Below are 22,409 nucleotides of genomic sequence, written 5' to 3'. Positions count from 1 at the left end.
CCGTGATCATACAAGGGGATAAGAATATGTATTTATATTGTAGCAATAGCAGCCGCTTCCTTTTATCGATGATGTGGGACTTTGTTAGCGGTGCTTCATCACGTCATGGTTGATCTAGTCCGTGTGAATACTAAACCAGAGTGATGTTATTCAATGAAAAACAAGTATATTTATATAGTTCTCCACTACGTGCAGCATCGATATAGACACGAGACACAGAATACGAAATGACACAACACTCCGACACGTTAATTTTAAAAAATATTACACATCTTGATATTAAATAATATTCTTAATTTATGTTGCGTATATTATATTTAATATTCAATAATTTAACAAAAAAATAAAGTTAAACTTATAATACTCATTAATTTTGTAAAGAAATATAAGATATCACAAATATTTATATTAAATTAAATTGAATGATAATAGTAATCTAATGAATCTAATAGTTATAACTAAAAATGCAACGCAACATAATCTTTAAACCTTTTTTTGAGTTTCTACAATGAGTGTTGGAGTGTCGGAGAATGTCAGACACAATATATCACAGTTTTTGAAGTCTCGGCGCGTAAGTTCTCCGCACTCATCTGAGCTTGTTATGTTTCTTGAAATTAGCAATTTGTAATGCTAGTTCTTTAAGATTGGCTAAGGGAGCTTATAATATTTCATAGATTACGAAGCTCACACGTCATAAGACTTATTCTCTTTCTTTTTCTAATATTGCAGACACTCTCAGAGATGAAATTGTCAAGAAAGATTTCGTTGCAAAATTGACGCTTGCAGAAAGACTTTCCTGAATCCTGACACTATCGTGCTCATTGACGGACCCACGCAGGAATTTTAATACGAGGGAACGAAAATAAAAAATACTATATCATAAATAAAAGTACTTGAAATACAATACAAATTTAATATACAAAAAATTAAAAAAAAATCTATTACAGAAATTAATATCACTTCACTTACTCTTGCTGTACGTGTTTTCATATTATTAAACTCATATATAATTGAATCCGTGCTAAAATCAAAATAATTTCTTTTTCAATGTATGTAATTAAAGATAGTCTATGACTTAGAAAGGTGGAAGTTGATTCTGCTTGGCTCTAGAATTTACACCGTCAAAATCGAAAGGCTGAAGAAAGAGGTTGGTGATGAACAGAACAAGGAAAGGAGAGAGAGGATGATATGATGTTCTCAAGAAAAATATGAGTAAGGAGGCGTTTGGTAGAGAAGAAAATTTTTTTTACTAGGAAAATATAATTATGAAAAAATGATAGGAAAGTTAGTTTGATGGAAAAATTTTATAAAAAGATGTTTGGTTGACCGAAATATTACTGGGAAAATTTATTTAAATTTACAAAATCTAATCTATATTCGAGAGGAACTTCGCATCTATTTTTTCACTTCCCCAGTTATCTCAAAATACCACATCTCAAGTGTTATTTTGTAATGGTGAATTTCACCTAAAAATCAATATCAAAGTCATTTCCTAGACTTCCTATTTGCCTAGTATTTTTTTCAAAAACTTGAACCAAACGTGATATTTTACAATATCCACCTACACTTCCCCATCAAATCCAAAATAAAACTTATACCAAACACACCCTAAAAGTGTGGGCAGAAGCATGGAGAACTGAAAGAAAAAATGTGTACAACGCGATAATTTTATCATCACATTTTTTACATATATTAAAAAAAAATCCAAATTTAGAGGGGGGCGTGGGCCACGCTAGCCCCCCGCCTTTGATGATTGTGAAGTCACAAGGCTCATGAAATTGTTGCTTATGTCGTGTTTGCTGCTTGATACTGCTTGTTCTCTTTCCATTTTATACTGATAATCATTCTGTATATGACGGTGTTTAATTTTGGGTATTCTTTAAAGTATTAAAATGTTAATAAATAAACATCTTTAAACTTATTTAAAAATAACACATCTAATTGATATTTCTGTAAGAATGTATTGACATATATCGAAACCATATCCTCTTAAATATTAAATATTAAATATCACAAATGACAATTCTTTATTTTGTTTTATAGGAATACATTTGATATCTATATGTAGGGTGTAAATAGATTAGGTTGTGTTAGATTTTGACTTAAATAAGTTAGATCTGTATTAAAACACTTATGCTTGGCCTAACATGTTAGCCTTGTGTAGGCCAAAATTACAACCCTGACGTGACTTATATTTTAAAAATAAAAGTCTTGGCCTAAGCCTGTTAGCTTGTTTAAGCTATTAGACATTTAATTATTAAAAAAAATTAAAATAATATTATTTTATTATTCAAAAGTATTCAAATAATAATTTTATTTATAATAAATAATAAAATATAGGTTGACCTGTAAGCTTATAAATTCGACATGTATGAAAAAATCTATGATTTATTTTTTAAATAGATTTTTTTAAAAACTTAAACTTGTTCTATCTAACTATTTATATTAATAGGCCAATAATGACTTAATATAGGCTAAGTCATAGGCCTTGCCAATCTAATCCATACGGTAAATTAATTAAAAGTCTAGCACACAAATTGCAATTAATAACTCTTCCTCAAACGCACTAAATGTTAATTCTGAGGTTACCGTAGAGATTCGTACAGATCTTATGCTCAAAATAACATTGGTGGAAATCGAACTTAAGTCTTTCCACCAAATACTCACCTCACACGTGAACTAATTCCCACCCACCACGAAAACTCACGAGTAAAGTCAACGCCTTCCCACCATAAAAAGGGTATTTAGTCTTAAAAGTATTATACTGAGATGGCACAACATGAAAACTCACGAGTAAAGTCAACGCCTTCCCCTCAGCATATGGCTTCTCACTCTATGGAGCCATCCATGTCCAAAATCTCCACCATGATTCCCACCACGTCATGGTTTACACCCAAGAGGTAATGTACCTTCTCCGTTTCCTTCTCCCCCTCCTAGATCCGTACTGTAAAAATGGCGTGAAGTAAAGCAAAGAAAGTTTCAGTCTTTTTGAATTTTTGTTATTTGGGTGTGGTGAGAAACTTTTTAAGCAATTCTGGGTCTTCTGAGTTTTCGTTATTTAGTTGAGAGGAACAAATTATGTTCTTCTGAAGTATTTGTGTGGTTTTTTGGCTCTTTTTTTCTGTTGTTATTAATCTCCTGTATCTTGTTTCGTAGGCTACTTGCTATATTTTGTGTGATTAATTTGTTAAACTATTTGGATCGAGGAGCAATAGCAAGCAATGGTGTTAATGGAAGTAGGGGAACTTGCACCGAAGATGGTACCTGCACTTCTGGTACGGGAATACAGTAAGATATACTTAGGATCATTTCTCTCACTTCTCACCTCTCAGGCTATCAGGCATTTAATTTTCTATACCCTTTGATTTTAAATTGTTGAGTTTATTCGAACTATTGGCAGGGGGTTGATGGTATTTTCCATTCTAAAGCTAGAGATTCTCGTAGAATAGAATAGAATAGAATAGAAGAGAACATAATTGAAAAGGGGAGGGAGAAGTGAAACCAAAAAGGGACTGGAAGGGAGGTTGGCTGATGTAAAAAAGCATTCCTTTTGTACCTTTTTTTTGGATTAATGTGGGATGATTCCTTATTAATTCAAGGAATCATAAAAAGGAAACACTAATTTATTCCTTAAGTATGGAACTCCAAAAGAAATAAGCTAATTGGAACAGGAAACCATGATTTTACAGTAAACACTAATAGCCAGTTCTCACATAATAGGAAATCTGAATTACTACTCAAAATAAGTCATAATTATTTATTATATTTTTCATGTGAATCCTCTCAGTCGCAAAACAACTGACTTGAACAACCCAACGTCTGTGGTCAAAATTTACAAATTTCCTCTGATCTCAATTTATGTTTTTGTTAGATTCCACAGCAACATGTTCACTGCGTCTCTCAAAGGTTTTGAATGACTTGAGTAACCGAATTATCAAAACCAATTTATCAAGCTTGCATCTTTGGTTTTTCATACTCCCTTCCTCTTTCAGAACAGGAAATCAAGAATAGAGGGTGTTTTCTCATGGCTTTAAAATGTGTTTACCTTAAAAAATTAATGAGAAATGAAAGCATTCTGAATTGCAAAGGCACACATGCAAGATATCCTTAAATTATTGCAATAAGGAGAGAGAAAAATTGGGACTCTTTCTTGGTTAAAAACCCAGTTTTTGTCCTACTGTTATGTATGCATGCTTATCAAAATGCCATGAGAAGCATCACCCACCAAGGTATAGAATCTAATTTATAGTCTGCAAGGTAACTGTTGCTGCTGCCTGTATGAGCTTTTCTTGTGTTCCTGTAATATGCAGAAGTAAATTTTCAGCAATTTAGCAGTTTTTGACGATATATTTTTCTCCTTGTGTGCAGGGGAGATTTTAACTTGAACAATTTTGAAGATGGAGTTTTGTCATCTGCTTTTTTGGTTGGACTTCTCGTGGCTTGTCCAATATTTGCCTCTCTAGCTAAGAGGTAATTAGTAATAACCGTTTGTGTTGCAATTAGTTGAAACCTATTCTTACTATTGTACTTTATTTAGCTTAAATATTCAACCTATTAATGCTTCAGAAGATATGTAAATGAATGAAACTTCTGAAAGCTGAAGAGGCTTTTGAACCACCACAGATCAATTATATTGAATTTCAAATTTGTCCTACTTGACATGCAATTTAATATTTAAGCGAGGAAATCTTCTTGAAATTTCAAATTGATGAGACCATATACCTAAAATAATTTGCAGCATAAATTATGGTAAAAATTGGATTATCGATGTATTTAACCTCTTGTCCCTTGAAGTTCTTATGTTTGATAGACATAATAATTGGATACCGAGAATTTCTGACCTTTTCTGCATTGTACATATAGCTCATATGATTGTTGGTATTCGGAATTGCCGTCATTAAATTACATATTAATCCTTCCACAATTCTTATTTTTTGCAGTGTGAACCCATTTAGACTTATAGGAATTGGATTATCAGTTTGGACTCTTGCAACCTTTTGTTGTGGTCTTTCTTTTAATTTCTGGTCCATTTCAATCTGTCGCGTGTAAGTGGTCTAATTCCATTATTTTTCAAGTTTTGCGATTTTGGTTTTGAGTAGTTAATAAAAGTACAAAATATAATGTACCCAAAAATATAGTACAAAATATAAGAAGAGATTTGGCTTATTTTTTCCTTATGCTTTTATGATTCTCTTTAGGCTGGTTGGTTTTGGTGAGGCTTCATTTATAAGTCTTGCAGCACCTTTTATTGATGACAATGCCCCAGTTGGTCAGGTTTGTTTCTTTCCCTTGGAAGCATCTCCTGCTTTCAGATTTGAAGAATGTCTATTCTCTGTTACTCTGTAATACTCACTATCAAGGCCCTCACATATTATGTGTAGTATAAACTATTTAACTTGTATCTATAATCTTTAGTATAGCAGCTATAGTCTGCATCGTTATTCAGGTTTGATAAGTATGATTTTAGTGACATTTAATGATACTAAGCATTCGTAAAGAATATCGGCTTAATCAGTGTAGTCACTTGATCAGCATAAGTTGCACTAAGTTTTCTTATTTTCAACATTTCAATGATTTATGGATATAATCTTATAAAAATGGATGACGTCCCCTGTATGCTTCTCTGTAGTTGGACTGTCATTCTTCAATATATATATATATATATATATATATATATATATATATATATATATATTCTCTGGTGGAAACCTGTCTCATACTGCTGTATCTGTGTATGTATCAGAAAACAGCGTGGCTTGCAATATTTTACATGGGTATACCAACGGGATATGCACTTGGCTATGTCTACGGTGGTTTGGTAAGTTTTTATCCGTATTTTTTATGCCACTATTCAATACTATTGAGATATATAAAACTATTAATGTAGCCTCACTCAATAACTTAAGTTTTTGGGTTGAATTGGTTCTTTATATGGTATCAGAGCCTCGATGTATCGGGTTCGATCCTCACCACCCCTCACTTTCTTTCTAGTGGAATTTCTTTCTTCGTACAGGTAAGTGGTCCTGTTCGTGTGAGGGGGCGTGTTGAGATATAAAAAACCGTTAATGTAACCTCACCCAACAGCTTAAGCTTTTGGGTTGTATTGGTTCTTTACAAATACTAATAGTAACAACTATGGTGCACTTGTGGTGGAAAGATACAACTTTAATTTTAATGTAGGATGAAAGCATAGTTCTCTTTCTAAATTTTAAAAACTAATCAAAAGTAGAATTTTGAGTTTAAAATTGGAATAGATAAAGACAAACAATTTTGAAAAGGGATTTTCTTAAAAGTAGGAAGTGGATTTTTAATTATTTTAGAGTGAAAATTTTATCCTTCCCTTTCAATTATAACAGAAACAAAGCGTTGGGCTTTCAAGAAAAGAAAACATCAGATAACATGTGGGGGAATCCCCATGGATAATCATATACTGCAGAAACAATCAATATGTGCATTTTGCTTCTCTCTCTCTTTTTTCATGCCCTCTCTAATTTTATCCTTTCTGTGTTTATTAACAGGTGGGAAGTTATTTTGGTTGGCGTTATGCGTTCTGGGTAGAATCTGTATTGATGCTTCCATTTGCTATTTCAGGATTTTTTATGAATCCTTTGGAGTTGAAAGGTGCACGTTTGACTTGCATTAATTTTTTGTGAACCCATTATTGTTTTCCTTCTCTAAACTACTTGTGGATCCAGGTTTTGTTTCTGTTGATTCCAAAAAGGCACTGGCCTCAGAAGTTCAAGGTACACTATGAGTTATACATTATCCAAAGCCAATATTTCCTTTTTTTTAAGTATCATTACTCTATCTTAGGTCTTATTATTAAGAACAATTTCCAGTGCTCATTATCGTTTTTTATTTTTATTTTTTGTATATTCATGGCAATTTCATAGATACAAATTTATGCTTATGAAAATTATATTAAAAAAAGAAATTTTAGCCAGAGATTCTTACCAGCTCATCTCTTGTGGGACAGGTTAACGTATCTCCTTTATTGTGGGTTGCAATCCTTGAGGCCTTTAGTGTAGTCTCTTTAACAGATTTGCGAATGGATTGGTTTGTTCCTTTGAGCATTTTTTAATCCCGCCCCTTTTTCTTTTTGTCCTTGTGTTCTATATTTCACTCTGGTATCATTGTAGTCTTCCTTTATTTGAGAATAGAAAAAATTCAATTTCTCTTTCATGAAACGTTGGCTGTTGAGTACACTTTGAGATGAATGTTCTGTCAAAAACGAGGCTTATTTCTTTCCTGTTTTCTTTCAATTTTTCTCCCTTTATCTAAAGTAAGTGGGGAAGATTAGATGTTTTGCTTTTTGATTGAAGATACTGAATATATATTAACCAAAACTATCATTTTTCTCAGAAGGATTAAAAGTGTCCATGTTTGAAGTGCATATTCCATTATTTCTCTTTTCCTGGTTTTGTGAGAATTAATATTCTTTTTCTTTTGGTACAAGTAGAAGTGTAGAACCGATAGTCACTCATTTCTCACCTAATATCTTGCAATGAACTGAAAATTTAGGTTTCTTTGTTGTTGGCTGGTTAATGGTTTCTGATTCACAATATCTTTATATTAGCTTTAACAAAATTCACGTGTTTGATTCAAAGTTACGGAGGCTTCATATGGCAAGGATGAGTTACTGTACTTAAAGGCAGAGTTCAGAGATAAAATCTCAAATGACGGTTCCAAGTGAAAACACTTACCTTTTGAAATAGCTATTATCTTTTACTGTCTGACTTCCATCATGTAGTGGCTGATGTATTCAAAGTTTTAACTCATTGATTCTTATTTTAGGTCAAAATCCACAACCAAAATATTTGATCAGTTCTCGATATTTTTTAACGATATGAAAGAGCTTTTGCTTGATGAGGTTTATGTTGTCAATGTTCTAGGTACTTCTTCCTCCCACTGATCTGCATCAACTGCTTTCATTAGATTTACTTTCTTTTGTTGGTAAATTTGTGGCAGAAGCTGCTATATGGATAGCTTAGTTCCCCATGAACTTCATATCTTAATATCCTATGTGTTATAATTTTACCAGTTATATTGTTTTACCATGTCTCTTTATTTAACTCCATATCTTGAATATCTCTATTCGTAGGTTACATAGCATACAACTTTGTCTTGGGTGCTTACGCATATTGGGGGCCCAAAGCCGGCTATAATATATACCACATGGTGAGATGTTGCTTCATCCAGTGACATCTTATGCATATGATTTTACTGTTATAGTTTTTCCTTTCATCTTATGCATAAAATGAAACATCCCTGATAAGTGAAAATACTTTCCATGTAAAACATAGTATGTTATTATTGTTGGAATATTAAAGTGGTTTACTTTGGTAGACCGATGCAGATTTGATATTTGGAGGAATTACAATATTATGTGGAATAGTGGGCACATTAGCTGGAGGCTTTGTTCTAGATTTTATGACTAACACCTTATCAAATGCATTTAAGGTTGGTATTCTAATTTAGAGAAGGGTTCTGACATTACTTTTATATCTGTTTATTAGTTGCCCAGTGCACCAGTTTTATCTGTTGTGTACATGTTTGAGCATCATTGTTAAAGTTTTGCAATTATTATCCAGTAATTGATAGGTTAAAAGTGTTTTACAACTGAGATTCTGGATTGGCTCGTAATATTGAATAGACCCATTTAAAGTGTAGCCGTGCATTGATTGAATAGCTGTAATGGGATAGTAAATGGAACTGGTAAACCACACTTGTTGACTAATTTTGTGATCTCTACATATATAGTCACACTCAAGTTTTAAGTAGCATAATTATTTACATTCGACTGCTCTGTCCTACTAAACACTCTAAATTCTTTTGCAGCTTCTGTCAGTGACAACATTTATTGGTGCAGCATTTTGTTTTGGCGCCTTCTTATTCAGAAGCATGTATGGCTTTCTTGCTCTTTTCTCTATTGGTGAACTTCTTGTTTTTGCCACTCAGGTACTTTCCTTCTATGCGAGGAAGATCTCTTCGTGTTGGCCGTTATATTAAGACACTCTCCTTTTTACATGCTTATCATCTTTAATATTTTAGCAATTATTGAGTTTTCCTCTGTACACATTCCTGAGTTTGTATATCATGCCTAGCTTAGAAAATTCCTGAAGTCTGTACTTATATATGAGCTTAGATGGTATGCGATCCCTACAATTCAACTTCTAAATTATTGATCCTTATAAACCATTTTCTAAGAAGGCACCCCTGGAACAGTGGTAAAGTTGTTTCTTTGTGATTGAAAGGTCACAGGTTTGAATTCGAGAAATAGTCTCTTTGCAATTATGCGAGGATAAGACTGCGTACAAAATTGCCCTCACCCCATCCTTGCTAGTCGGGGTTTAACAGGGAGTGGTGGTTATATAGAAACCATTTTCTAAATCTGATCGGAAGTCAGAATTTTTGCTAAACGCTTGATTTTTTTCAGGCTCCTGTGAATTACGTATTTCTTCGTTGTGTTAAACCAAGTTTGAGGCCGCTATCTATGGCTATGTCTACTGTTATTACTCACATCTTTGGAGATGTACCTTCCTCACCTCTTGTTGGAGTTCTTCAGGTCAGCCTTTAATAGTTTTTCCTTTTCTTTGGTAAGCGACCTTTTCTAGTGTTTTTTTTTTTTTGGTTGACTAACATGCCGTAAAGGGAATTATTGTTTTGCTAACGGTTTTAGTAACTTCCAAACGTGCAGCAATGTGAACTCTTTTTGTATTTCTACTCTTAAGGTGGAAATTGTTAGTTGTCCACATAATGATAGCCGAATTTGGTAATATTGATTGTATACTTTTAATCCTAAATAAATAAGGAAACAAATCATGAAATGTAAGTAAATATGAAAACCAATCCTAAGAGATCATATATGATATTCTAAACTATTCTAAGATATAATCATGATATTCTTAGATATTCTAACAATGTCCATTACTTGCCAAACAAATAGAGAGAGGGAGGTTGAGGCAGAGAAAATGATAGTTCAAAGAATACATATTGTGATGTAAAAGATTCTGATGGTTGTTCATACATAATGGTAATGCAGGATAACATTAACAACTGGAGAACGACTTCTTTGATTCTAACAGCCATATTGTTTCCTGCAGCTGGAATATGGTTTATCGGTAAGTCATCACTGAATTTTTTTGTTGATTTCCTACAAAGAAGAATTCTAGTTAGTAATTCTTTTGACATATCATTATCGTAAGATCAAGGATATTTAATATTAGAAAATTGCATTGCTGGACATGAATAAAATGGTCACTCTGGAAATCATAACCAATCCCAACCTAAAATGTTACAACAATGGCGGAGCCATAAGTAAAATGTAGCTGGTGCCAAAAGGCCCAACCACATATAATTCAGTCTATGCTAAGGTTGTATTATTTATAAAAGCTCAACTGGTGCTAAGGTTATATCATAATTTTTTTTTAAAATATTTGGTTTAGTGTTTGTCATTTTAAATGACATAAGTTATGTCATTTTAGGAGAGAGATAGACACAGAAAAACAGAAATTATGGGAGAAAGAAAGTGGGTGGTTTTTTTTAATTTAAAATTCAAATTTTCTGTGTCTGTATCTCTCTTAAAATGACATAACTTTCTGTTATTTAAAATGACAAACACTTTTCCCTAAAATATTATACCATCTTTTAAAATTAGCTGGTGGGCACCACTTAAACAAGCCACTCTGTTACAACCTTTCGTTGTACCAGTGGCGTACCTAGATGGTCACTACTGTCCGCAATTGCGTACACGAACTTTCAATTTTTTTTTTTTTTTTTAAGTATAGTAGTAAAGCATGATTAGGTTTTCCTATACAACAAGGGATGAAATGAAAATGAATGGAATGGAATGAGATGTCATATGTTTTATTGTATATTTTATTGTATATTTTATGATTCCATACAATAAATCACCTTGATTAAAAAAAATGTGTTGGGAATAATTTTTTATGTTAAGGTGAAGTTTTTTTTTCTTATTTGTATTTTTTGTTTTTTAATCCCTGCATAGGGAAGGATATTGTAACAATTAATCAAGTAGTGTTATTATCAATGTTAATATAGGGGATCATAACACTACTTGGTTGTTACAATATCGTATCTTTTAATGCATTTAAAATTTTCTTTAATTTTTTTTAATTTTTTTTTTCATGAACGTCACTAAATGTGCGGACATAAATTACATCTTCTGGGTCCGCCACTGCTTTGTACCTATGGTGAATGTTACTTGACCACATGAAAATTAGCTTATCTTCAATGTATAGTATTTAAATTTCTATAATTATTATCAAATCATAAATGTCTTATACATGGGAAAGTTTCAAAAGAATTTTAAACAGCGTGTGTTGTGATTCTTGTATATTATGTCAGGAATATTTTTGCGTAGTGTGGATAGATTTGATGAAGGCAATGAGCATCAAGTATCAACCGTCGAAAGTTCCGACACCATGCGGTTGCTTCAAGAGATGACTGGAGAGACATCAGCATCTCCTGCTTAATCCCAAGAATGTTGATTTTCTTTTTCTTATCTTTTTTTTTTTTTAACGCATGTCCAAGCACAAATTTTTTCGCCCAAGGATAGCCACTATAGTGTAAATAGGTATTTTTTAACCTTTATTATTTGTATAATTTTCTATTTGCTTTTGGTTAATGGAATTAACAATAGTATAATTCAGCTTTGTTTTACAATCTTGTGGAAATCGTTCCATGTAATTTTAGTTTTAGAAGAAAATTGCTTGCAGCTATCCTTGTACTTTATATAGAGCGAAACATATTCTATATATCTCTCCATTCTAGTCTGAACTGATTAGTTTATGTTTTTTTTTTAATTATATTTTTAGGATATTTTTATATATGGCCTGTGGAAATTTGAAAATAAACCCTGAATATTTTAATCGTATAGGTCGTTTTATGAAAAGCATCACTTATCTGATTTCAATCATGATGCAAATCATTTTTTTTATGCCTTCCAGCGTTCTTTACAATTTCATCGAGGACGAAATGAATACATACGACCATTATTAAACAACTTTCAAATACTTTATGAAATTATTAATCAATCTAATTACTGGTAACGGATCATACTAATACATTTTTGGTTACTTTCTATATATAAAGATAAAGTCAATTTAGGGTGCGAAAAATACACTAAAATAACACTCTTTATGAAAGCAGAATCCATCTTCTGCAGGTTAAAAGGCTCAGCAGCATCATGCAAAAATGAGTCAATCTGAAACAGGTTGAAGCTAACAGTTAAACAAAATGCAAGAGTCGCCTACACTAGGTAAAATCCATCATTCAAAAGAACAAGACTTAAAACTCAAGGTTAACAGGGACCCTTCCCCAAAGGAAAGTCACCTTTCAAAAATAAGCGTATGCCACTTGTAGTGGCGAGCACACGGTATTCTTTAGTAAAAGGCGAAAGAATAGTTCGCTTTGTACTCACCACATGGCTCCGTAATCGAACATTGGTACAAGCCTATGTATTTATACTGTAGCAATAGCTGGCGCTTCGTTTTATCCCTGATGTGGGACTTTGTTAGTGGTGCTTCATCACATTCATGGTTGATCTAGTCTGTGTTTATATATATATGTGTGTGTGCTCTACTGAAACAGTGATGTTTTTCAATGAAAAACAAGTATACTTATATAGTTCTCCATACTCGTATGAACTTATTAATTTATGTTTCTTGAAGTTTGCAACTTATAATGCTAGTTCTTTAAGATCAGCTAAGGGAGCTTATAATATTTCACAGATTATGAAGCTCACAAGTCATAAGGCCTATTCTCTTTCTTTTTCTAGTATTGCAGACACTCTCAGAGATGAAATTGTCAAGAAAGATTTCGTTACAAAATTGACGCTTGCAGAAAGACTTTCCTGACACTATCATGCCTTTTGATTGTGAAGTCACAACTCACAAGGCTCATGAAATTGTTGCTTATATCGTGTTTGCTGCTTGATACTGCTTGTTCTCTTTCCATTTTATACTGATAATCATTCTGTATACGACAGTGTTTAATTTTGGGTATCTTTCACAGGGAAGATGCATTTTGCTATAAATGTCAAATAAGGCCAAGTCCAAATTGTTCAATAGCATGATGCCACCCAGAAATTATTTAGAAAGAGAATATATCAGTTTATGTTTCAGCATTTTGTGCATAACGACCCTTGTACTTATATTTTCATAATAAAATTACTTGCAGCTATCATTCTATGCCTTTTGCTAAACCAATAAACCACTAAACCATTTTATATATCGCATGTAATAATTCGAAAATAAACCCTGAATGTTATAATCCTATAGATCGTTTCATGAAAAGCATCACTTTAACATTATTATGACAAGATATTATTTAAAATTAATTTAGGGTACGGGAAATTCAGCACATAATATTGTTAATAGCGACTAAAGCAGAAATGTTACTACTCCCAAAAAAACCCACACCACAACAATTAATCACTGCTCTTGGCTTCTCAATCCTTAGTTCATGCAAATTAACCAAATTTCTCACCACTAGATCAATCATAGTAACTCCTCTTTCTTTTACTAATACTACAAACAAAGTCATCAATTCTCAATTCTTAGTTCACACAAATCAATCAAATCTCTCACTACTAGATCAATTCTAGTAACTCCTTTCTTTCTTTTTTCTAATACTACAGACAAAGTCATCAAGAAAGACTCCGTAGCAAAATTGACGCTTGCAGAAAGAGTTTCATGACAATATCATGCCCTTTGATTGTGAAGTCACAAGGCTTATCTTACGAAATTGTTTCTTGTATTATGTTTGCTGCTTTATGCTGCTTATTCTATTTCAATAGCATGATGCCATGCACATCATGCATGTGGTGATTGGCACCAGTAGTTTTGATTGTTGGCTTCTTGGCTATACACAAGTAAAGCACTTGCATACAGAACTGTATATAGTAATATAATTACACTAGCCGATCCATTGGTATTGAGATATCGTTCCTTAAAACTTATCCAGGTTATATTTAGATTAGGTGCAACTGTCCACGATATATTATGCTGGCAGATTTAACTAATCATTGCGGATTGAATGCTTCAGTTTGAGTATTATAGTTTTATTCTTTACTATTATTCTATTACCAGACTCCTATTCACGAACCATATAAAGTTATCTCATTAGAATGAAATATGAATTTAAAAAAAAAAAATGACAAAATAACTAACGCCTGGCCAAAAGGGCATTGATGTAAAAGACATAACCGGGAAGCTCAACAGAAGAGTTTGTGACGTCATAAATAGAATTGCTGAAAATGCTAGTGGCATGAGCAGCTGACACTCCACCAATACATTTACACAAGTGACAACTCTCCTGCAGGAATTGATCTCTTGATAAGTTTATTCCACGACTCATTGGTCTCAGTGATGACCTTAAGCGCATAATCCTGTTCATCAAATACAAGTTTAAGAGGTAAGATAGTATCAGCCAAGACAAAATGAGGCCATGCTGACCATAGCACCGATAATGATTACTCTGCAGTAGATAAATGCCTTGCTTTTATCTTTCTCATAACTAATTTATTTTATAGAAATATGTTATATATCACTTGTAATCCTGAAACGCTCCTATTTCCCTGACCCTTATGGTCATCAAGATTCAAGGCAACCAACTTCTACCAAAAAACAGTTCTTAACAGAAACAAAATACAGCCAAAACACTTATTTCAGTAACCACAACAACAACCAACAAATCATTTAAAAAGAACATGTAAACTGCTCAACTATGACAAAGTTCAAAAACAGAATGAAGAATTCCTTAGGAGGATACTAGCATCAAGAAATTCATGCAGAAAAAATACCTTATTTGCTGCTTGGTTGCCAAGCCCAAATTTATTTGCAGGCTTTCCATCAGGTATCTTGTAGTCTCTGAACCAGTCCCTAATTGCAGTTAGCGTTCCCTGAAGACATGCACAGATTATGTAACACAGAAGTTGCTATCAAAAATCATAGGAAATAAATCATCAGCTAGTTAGGTAATAGAGCTTACCGGAAAATGCTTCTCAACATCATTAATGTCATTCACAAGTGAAGCCTTTGGATCATCTAATGAGATTGCAACTATCTTCCAATCAAGTTCTCCTTCATCAATCATGGCTAATGCAGCCACGGGTTTGATCTGGAGAACCTCACCTATTTTCCTCCGGCTTTCACCAATTTCAACCACATCAACTACAGATTAACAAGAATTTTAGACACATTTTGTTGCAATCCTACTTATGAAAAGAAAAAATTTCGGAACAGATTGGAGACTACACTCTACAGTAGATAGAAATGGAATACCTGGATCATTATCTCCAAATGCTCCTTCAACTTCAGAGTTTGCTAAAGACGGGTCTTCCCATGTTTGTGGAAGTAACCCATAGTTCCAATGTATATTATAGCTAGAGAGCAAACAAAATATATGATTCAGACAGGCTATATAAATGGACCCAAATCTATCTAGCATTCTAACTACATTAACAAAGCAGAAGTTTCAAAAGGAGGCAGAAAGAAACCAAAAATCTGATAAATGAGACACGCAAAATGCTACAATCATTATAGGTACTATAACATGAAGATGGCATAATGGAAGGAAGAGCAATTAACACAAGCCAGAAATGGGTATTGAAGCTCCAGCATAGATAATAAATAGACATCAGTAAAGAAGACATACCATAGGACATTTACATTGTAATATCCCCTAGCAATTTATGATTTTTTAATACAACAGGAAAAAGAACAGTATGAGCTTTGAAACTGTATCTTACGGATAATATCGAAGCTTCCCTTTTTTTGTATCCTGTTTTATGGGAGTGAAAGGCTCATCAGTGGCAACCTCCATCTTTGCACTGGATTCTTTTGGTATTTCAACGATGAAGTTGAAGACACCATCACCTAACTGCAATGGAATATCATGCCAGGGAGAAACCTGCATATTTTACAAATTATTTTTATTAGGTACAACTATACAGGTCCTCAAATGTCACGGGTAGCCCACATAGCAGGAAACTTATTCATAGAACATTACTTTTGTTTTTCCTTTTGATGAGAAAGCCAATATCTTATTCTATACTGAGTCATATTAAGTAATTACACAGTTCCTAGCTTCCAAAATATTAAGCAAATCTAACTCCTGACTACTCAGCAAAAATTGGAACAAACAGAAAGTAACAGCTCCCTTGGCACCTGCTCTTCATTCCTTTAATAAAAGCAGAGGAAAAGTATAGCAAAGAGGGAAGACATGCACACATGAAACATAACATCTCATCTCAATCAGCTTCTGCATTATATCAAATTTAATTAACATCAGACTGAACACTATCCCGTAACAAAGAAAACACAACTGTTAAACCGGACATTATTACTCCAAGACAAGTAAGCATTGCTAAACCAAATAGCTCCCCCACTCTACAGCATACAAGAATTTATTTACTTCTTTTACTTCCATAAAGAAAAAAAGCAAATACTTCGGAAATTGAAAATCACTCATTTTCAATTTCATGTTCCATGCCGTTTTGATTAATCAAACACAGAAGCCACATACTATCCTCTCTCCATTGCAATGATACAAAAAGGAAGAAACTTTGAATGCCCAACATCACGTTTTTCTAATTCTAACCAAAACCCAGCAGCACAATGCTCAAAAAAACCAGAAAAAAAAAAAATCGATACCAGTTTAATAATACTAAACAATTTAGCCCAATTTAAAAAAATATAATAAGAAAAGTACCTTTTTGCCAGATTTATCGGCGAAGAAAAGTCTATAATCGAGGGTTTCGGGTTGGCCTTCCTCTTTGATCGAAACCTGGGGGTTGTAGATGGCCCTGCAGGTGTAAGATCTCCTAGTCCGAGAAATTTTGAGGTTGTTGAGACAAAGGGATTGGACACCCAGAAAGGGCTTTTTGTTAAGGATAGAGCAAGTGGAGTTGCTGGCTATGGCTATGGCTATCGCTCTGGTGGCCGCCATTGATGCTACTCTCAGTGCGTGACTCTTTTTTGCTGATAAGCTTCTCGTCTTTTGTTTTTGTGGCAGTGACTGTCTCTTGCTTCAAAAAATTTGACTTGTGTAGTGCTGTCATCATCTTATTGGATGCCCATCACAAATTGCTCAACCCCACGTGTATGTTTTTTTTTTTTTCCACCTCACCCAAAAAAAGGCATATGCTCATACAAATTAGAACCTGAACTGAACCCGGGAACGGACCATGTTTTGACACCATAATAAAAATCTTAGCCAATTTGTTTACAGATCAATAATAGGTAAAATAATAAAAATGATTTTTTTTATTAAAATCGTGACAGTTAATTTATCAATAAATAAGTGAGATTTTTCAAATGAAATAATTATGCTTAAATAAATCATGAAAATATTTATAGTTAAATGCATATTTGGAAGAGGGGAGGGGAAAAAAAATAAGCTGTCAGAATTGTGTCAAAATTCATACTAGATACTTAGATAAGCTAAAGTTATAAAGATGATTTATTTATAAAACAGTTAATAATATTATTAATTCATCTTAATAGTAATGTTGCTAAAATATTCTGATTAGGTAATATATAAGTATCATTAGCCTTTTTTACTTTCAAAGGTGATTATATTTATTTTTTTATCCAACCCAATTTATTTCGGTTGGAACATGGTTGTTGAGAGGCTCTCCCAATATAATCCTCATTAGTCATGACTCATGACTATGGTAGTAGAAATTGGAATTTTATCTAAAATCGAAATGAGGATAAAAAATCGTAAAACGTAAAAAAATCGTAAAATTGTAAAAATGTTTGAAATTTTGATGAAATTATTTTGATTAAAAAAATCATAAAATCGTAGATTTAAATCGAGATTTTAACTATCATGATCATGACTCATCACTCAAATTTAAAACCTCCGATTAAGGTAATTATAATCTTTATATATGGTTTTAAACTAAAATTTCACTTTTTATAAATGACTTTTGAGTTATTAATAAGGGTTTATTATTTTTCATATGGTAGCAAATAAATTTATCTACTGTATATGCATAAAAGTATGTATGGCTCATATGGGCCCAAATAAGGAAAGGAGAGAGAAAGATAAAATATGGGCCCCGTATACTTTTATGTATGTATAGAAAATAAAATTTATCTCTTACAATATGAGAAATATTAAACTCGATTAATAATTGAAAAAAATATTTCTCCTACGACAGGAGATAAAGTTATCTCTGACAACCTCAAAACTATGTTCTTTTATACTTGAGTGAATTAATGAATGATATTTTAGGAATTTTTTTTGTTAACACCCTTAATTAATTCTCTCAACACTCAAAATGACATAGTTTTGAGATTGCTAAAAATAATTTTATCTCTTGTGGCCGTGAAGCGACAAACCCATAATATTTATGTCAATTTGTCTCAAAAATAGATCTATTTAATTTAAGCAGGGATAGGCATGGTTCGATTTTTTATGGCAAACTAAATTGAACTGGTTTTAGTGATTTGGTTAGGCTAACCAAATCAAATTTACTTTATTACAAATTGATTTTGGCTGCGAACTTTTGGTTCCAAACTAATATTAAACTAGTTTTAGGGCAAAATAAAATAAAATAGTAAAAGAGATTATTGTTTTTTCATGTTATGAAGGTAATTTTATATCTATACACACATAAAATTATGTGAGTCTCATTTGGGCCGATGTGAAGAGAAGAGAGACAAAGAAAAAATATGAGCACCACATACTTTTATATGTGTGTGGAGATAAAATTTATCTCCTACAACATACGAAATATTAAATTCATAATAAAAATACTAGTAGTTAAATAACTCAAACTAGTTCGGAGAAAGTGATTAGGTTTTCAAACCGATTCTACATAAAAAAAAATTATTATTTTTTTGTTGCTTTTAGGTTTGGTTCCACATCCCTTAATATAAGATATGTTTAGCTAAGTTAAAGGAAAAGAGGGAGAAAAAAAAGGTGTTATGATATGATTTTTGTAGAAAAATATTCTGAAGTTATTATTTTTATGAATAGGTTATTCTATATTATTTTTTCATGTCTGTCTTATCTACCACTTTCTAACATCATTAAATCATAATTTCAATTAACATTTATTATTCCTATCTCTTTTTGAGATTCTAATCTTAGAGTCTAGGAAAATGGTAGGTAAGGTAGAAAAAAACAAAGTAAATAGAATAATTCATCCCTTATTTTAACTTTGGAAGAAAAGTCTTTAAAACATCTTTTTTTTAAAGGGAATGTTATACTTACTACTTTTTTTTTTCTTATTACCAATTTTATTATCATGGGATCAAAATCAAATTAACGGTTATAAAATAACATCAAGTAAGAAGTGTTGATTTGATTTTGATCTGACGATAAAAAAGTTAGTAGTAAGAAGTAATAAGAAAAAATGATACTAAGTATAACGTATTCCTTTTTAAAAAATTTACTTTTTTTCAAAAAACTTATATAGATATTATAGTTTTTTTTTTAAAAAAAAACATTTTTAATTAAAAACATTTGTTTTTCTTGTAAAGGATTCAAACAAACGTATGATTTATGTATATTAAGTTAATTTTCACCTTACCTGTACGTGTTTTTGAGATTTATGTGGATTCAGTTTAGTATTGTTAGCAAAGAAAAGAGATCACGTCTTCTAAAGAATCCGCAGTTACTAGTTGCTCGCACGCCCACAATGTCCATTGGAGATATATAAACTCTAGACATGGGCGTGTGGAATATATGGATTTTAGAATTGATGTGTGGATGGATTTGAGGCTATCTCTCCTCCTCATTTTCGGATACAATACTAACTTCATGAATATAATCATTGAATGGGTATCTGAAATCATATTCAACTTTACAAAATAGAATATATAAGTGATTCAGGATTTATGAAATTCAAATAAAGTAGAAATAGTCCTTAATATGTCCCTTACTTAAGGTTTTTAAGATAGTTCAACACTAGAAATTGCGTTTTGAGCGAGACTATGCAATTTCAACTTCTCTCTTTCACTTCTTTTTGGTGTTTCCTGCTATCAAAATGCATAAATTGAGTGAGAGAATGATTGAGAAGGAATAATCAATATTTCTTGCATTTATGAGCTTATTTTCACACATTTATGATTAATTCCTTGCTTCTTTTACTTAGAAATCACCATATGTTAGACGCATATCAGTAGTGCTCCGCATGATGTTGGGGTGATGGAACCCTTTGTGGAGCCCGCTGAGGACAGAGATGCGATTGATCGTCGGCTGAATGCTTTCCGTAAGCATAAGCCACCTATTTTTGATGGGTCTTATGATCTCATTGTTGTTGCAAGATGGCTTCAGGCGTTAAACAAGATCTTTCGGGTCATGCAGTGTTCAGATCCGCAAAAGTTGATGTTCGCTACTTATATGCTGGAGGGCGATGCCCATGAATGGTGGACGAACATTTCTCATGTCTACGAGATGTAAGGCCATGTGATGACGTGGCCGTTCTTCGAGGAATGTTTTCTGGGTCAGTATTTCCCGTACGATGCACAGGAGAGGAAACAAGGGGAGTTTGACAGGTTGGTTCAGGGCTCGTTGTCTGTTGACGAGTACCTGGCCAAGTTCAACGAGCTGGTGAAATTTTCACACTTCAGGATGGCGAGGCCTACTCCTACATTCTTGGCTGCTAAGTTTCGCAGGGGACTTAGCGAGGATATTGCTGGTTACCTTGCTGGTTCTGCTTCGAGAAACTTTGGGACACTGGTTCAGCAGTGTCGTGATGTCGTGATATTGAAGATTTCTACAGCACGAGTAAGGCCAAGAGGGCCAAGGTAGCTGAGACGACGACGAAGGTAGCTGGTAGTTCCACTTCTGGGAGAGACAGGAAGTTTGGGAACAAGGGCAAAGGAAAACAAATGGCAACTCTGCAAGCGCCGAATCAGTTCAAGAGAACTTCTGCTCAGTGGAGTGCAGCGAGACCTCCTGCTCCCAGGTGTTCGAGATGCGGGAAGACTCATTTTGGACCGCGTTCTACCGATCAGTTGATTTGTTTTCAGTGTGGCAAGGACGGCCATTTCTCCAGAGATTGTCCTTCGGCGACAGCGAGAGCGGCTGCAGTTCAGGCAGTGCCACTACAGATGGTTCCCCTTCCACTTACTTCGGCACCGGCAGTGCCACCGTCTTCAGGACGTGTTTATACCCTGGATCGTCAGCAGTCAGATCGAGCTTCGAACCTTGTTAGAGGTACTGTTACCATTGGTGGTACTTGTGTTGATGTCTTGTTTGACTCTGGGGCTACGCATTCTTTTGTTGCAACCTCGATTGCTGTGGGGCTTGAGTTGCCCATGTCTGTGCTTTCTCCACCGTTGTGGGTGACCACCGCCACCGGAGAAAAGTGTGATTCTACCACTGTACATCGCGATGTAGCGTTTCAGTGGGATGGCCGTGACTTTTCGGTAGATCTGATAGGATTGCCGATGGCCAACTTGGAAATTATTCTGGGCATGGATTGGTTGTCCAAGAATTATGCATTGATTGATTGTTGTGCCAAGCGTGTGGTGATGTCTCCGTGTGATTCCACAACTAGTTCCTCGCTGTACATTTCGTTGCTGCAGGCTAGGAAAGCCTTGAGAGTTGGGGCATTTGGATATGTCATATTGGGAGGTTTGGTGAGTGGGACACAGGAGGATATCACTGGCATTCCTATGGTGAGGGAATTCCTCGAGGTGTTTCCTGAGGAGATTCGTGAGTTTCTGCCACAGAGGGAGATAGAGTTCTCCATTGATCTGTTGCCTGGTGTGGGGCCTATTTCATTAGCTCCATACCAGATGTCGCCACCGGAGCTGACAGAGCAGAAGAAGCATATTGAGGATCTTTCAGCAAAAGACTTCATTCGACCGAGTGTGTCTCCTTGGGGAGCATCGGTCATCTTTGTGAAGAAGAAGGAAGGGACAATGTGATTGTGCACCGACTACAGGCAGCTGAACAAGGTGACAATCAAGAACAAGTATCCCCTTCCTCGGATTGATGATCTGTTGGATCAGCTTAGGGGTGCTTGCGTGTATTCTAAGATTGATCTCCGGTCCAGATACCATCAGATTCGGGTGAAGCCGGATGATGTCCCTAAGATCGTATTTCGTTCGAGATACGGTCACTTTGAGTATTTGGTGATTCTGTTTGGACTCACCAATGCACTTGCTGTGTTCATGGATTACATGAACCGGATTTTCCAGCCGTACCTGGATCAGTTTGTGATCGTCTTCATTGACGATATTTTGATTTACTCCAAGACGGAGGAGGAGCATGTGGAGCATCTGAGGATTGTTCTGCATGTGCTGAAGGAGTTGTAGTGGATCCGAACAAGATCGAGGCCGTACTGGATTGGGAGAGGCCCAAGACAGTTACGGAAGTGATGAGCTTTCTGGGTTTGGCAGGTTACTATCGGAGGTTCATCA

General features: G+C 34.0%; 2 protein-coding genes and 1 non-coding gene across 3 annotated transcripts; 1 reads left to right on the top strand and 2 right to left on the bottom strand.

Moving 5' to 3' along the window:
* Nucleotides 1-2,778: 2,778 nt before the first annotated feature.
* On the top strand, nt 2,779-11,675 carry LOC133312825 (probable sphingolipid transporter spinster homolog 2). The gene is made up of 16 exons (XM_061514097.1): nt 2,779-2,900; nt 3,157-3,288; nt 4,369-4,470; nt 4,941-5,045; nt 5,199-5,274; nt 5,744-5,818; nt 6,519-6,621; nt 6,696-6,743; nt 7,608-7,689; nt 7,795-7,892; nt 8,102-8,178; nt 8,347-8,460; nt 8,839-8,958; nt 9,437-9,565; nt 10,043-10,121; nt 11,368-11,675. Exons 1-16 carry the CDS (start codon nt 2,821-2,823, stop codon nt 11,493-11,495), a joined length of 1,548 nt encoding a protein of 515 aa, XP_061370081.1. The 5' UTR covers nt 2,779-2,820; the 3' UTR covers nt 11,496-11,675.
* Nucleotides 11,676-12,331: 656 nt separating this feature from the next.
* On the bottom strand, nt 12,332-12,451 carry LOC133312873 (U5 spliceosomal RNA). The gene has a single exon (XR_009751740.1). It is a non-coding gene; the product is annotated as a U5 spliceosomal RNA (small nuclear RNA).
* A 1,667-nt stretch (nt 12,452-14,118) lies between these two features.
* Nucleotides 14,119-17,017, bottom strand: LOC133312830 (soluble inorganic pyrophosphatase 6, chloroplastic). Its single transcript, XM_061514102.1, has 6 exons — nt 16,735-17,017; nt 15,773-15,933; nt 15,306-15,406; nt 15,013-15,194; nt 14,825-14,923; nt 14,119-14,410 (listed from the first exon to the last, which is right to left on the bottom strand). Exons 1-6 carry the CDS (start codon nt 16,969-16,971, stop codon nt 14,318-14,320), a joined length of 873 nt encoding a protein of 290 aa, XP_061370086.1. The 5' UTR covers nt 16,972-17,017; the 3' UTR covers nt 14,119-14,317.
* Nucleotides 17,018-22,409: the final 5,392 nt, after the last annotated feature.

This window comes from Gastrolobium bilobum, unplaced genomic scaffold, assembly GCF_033153095.1.
Source record: "Gastrolobium bilobum isolate Gb01-03AN ecotype WA unplaced genomic scaffold, APGP_CSIRO_Gbil_v1 utg12574, whole genome shotgun sequence".
Taxonomy (NCBI): Eukaryota; Viridiplantae; Streptophyta; class Magnoliopsida; order Fabales; family Fabaceae; genus Gastrolobium; species Gastrolobium bilobum.
The sequence above is the reverse complement of the archived record's forward strand: the minus strand, read 5'-3'. Positions and strand labels throughout refer to the sequence as shown.

Bases quoted from the DNA above. Each gene is read 5' to 3' on its own strand.
- LOC133312825 (XM_061514097.1), top strand. From the start codon at position 2,821: ATGGCTTCTCACTCTATGGAGCCATCCATGTCCAAAATCTCCACCATG. The intron at 4,471-4,940 runs GTAATTAGTAAT...TATTTTTTGCAG, and splicing joins TTTGCCTCTCTAGCTAAGAG to TGTGAACCCATTTAGACTTA. The intron at 7,690-7,794 runs GTGAAAACACTT...TTCTTATTTTAG, and splicing joins ATCTCAAATGACGGTTCCAA to GTCAAAATCCACAACCAAAA.
- LOC133312830 (XM_061514102.1), bottom strand. From the start codon at position 16,971: ATGGCGGCCACCAGAGCGATAGCCATAGCCATAGCCAGCAACTCCACT. The intron at 15,195-15,305 runs GTATTCCATTTC...GTTAATCTGTAG, and splicing joins ATTTGGAGATAATGATCCAG to TTGATGTGGTTGAAATTGGT. The intron at 14,411-14,824 runs GTATTTTTTCTG...TTTGATGAACAG, and splicing joins GCAACCAAGCAGCAAATAAG to GATTATGCGCTTAAGGTCAT.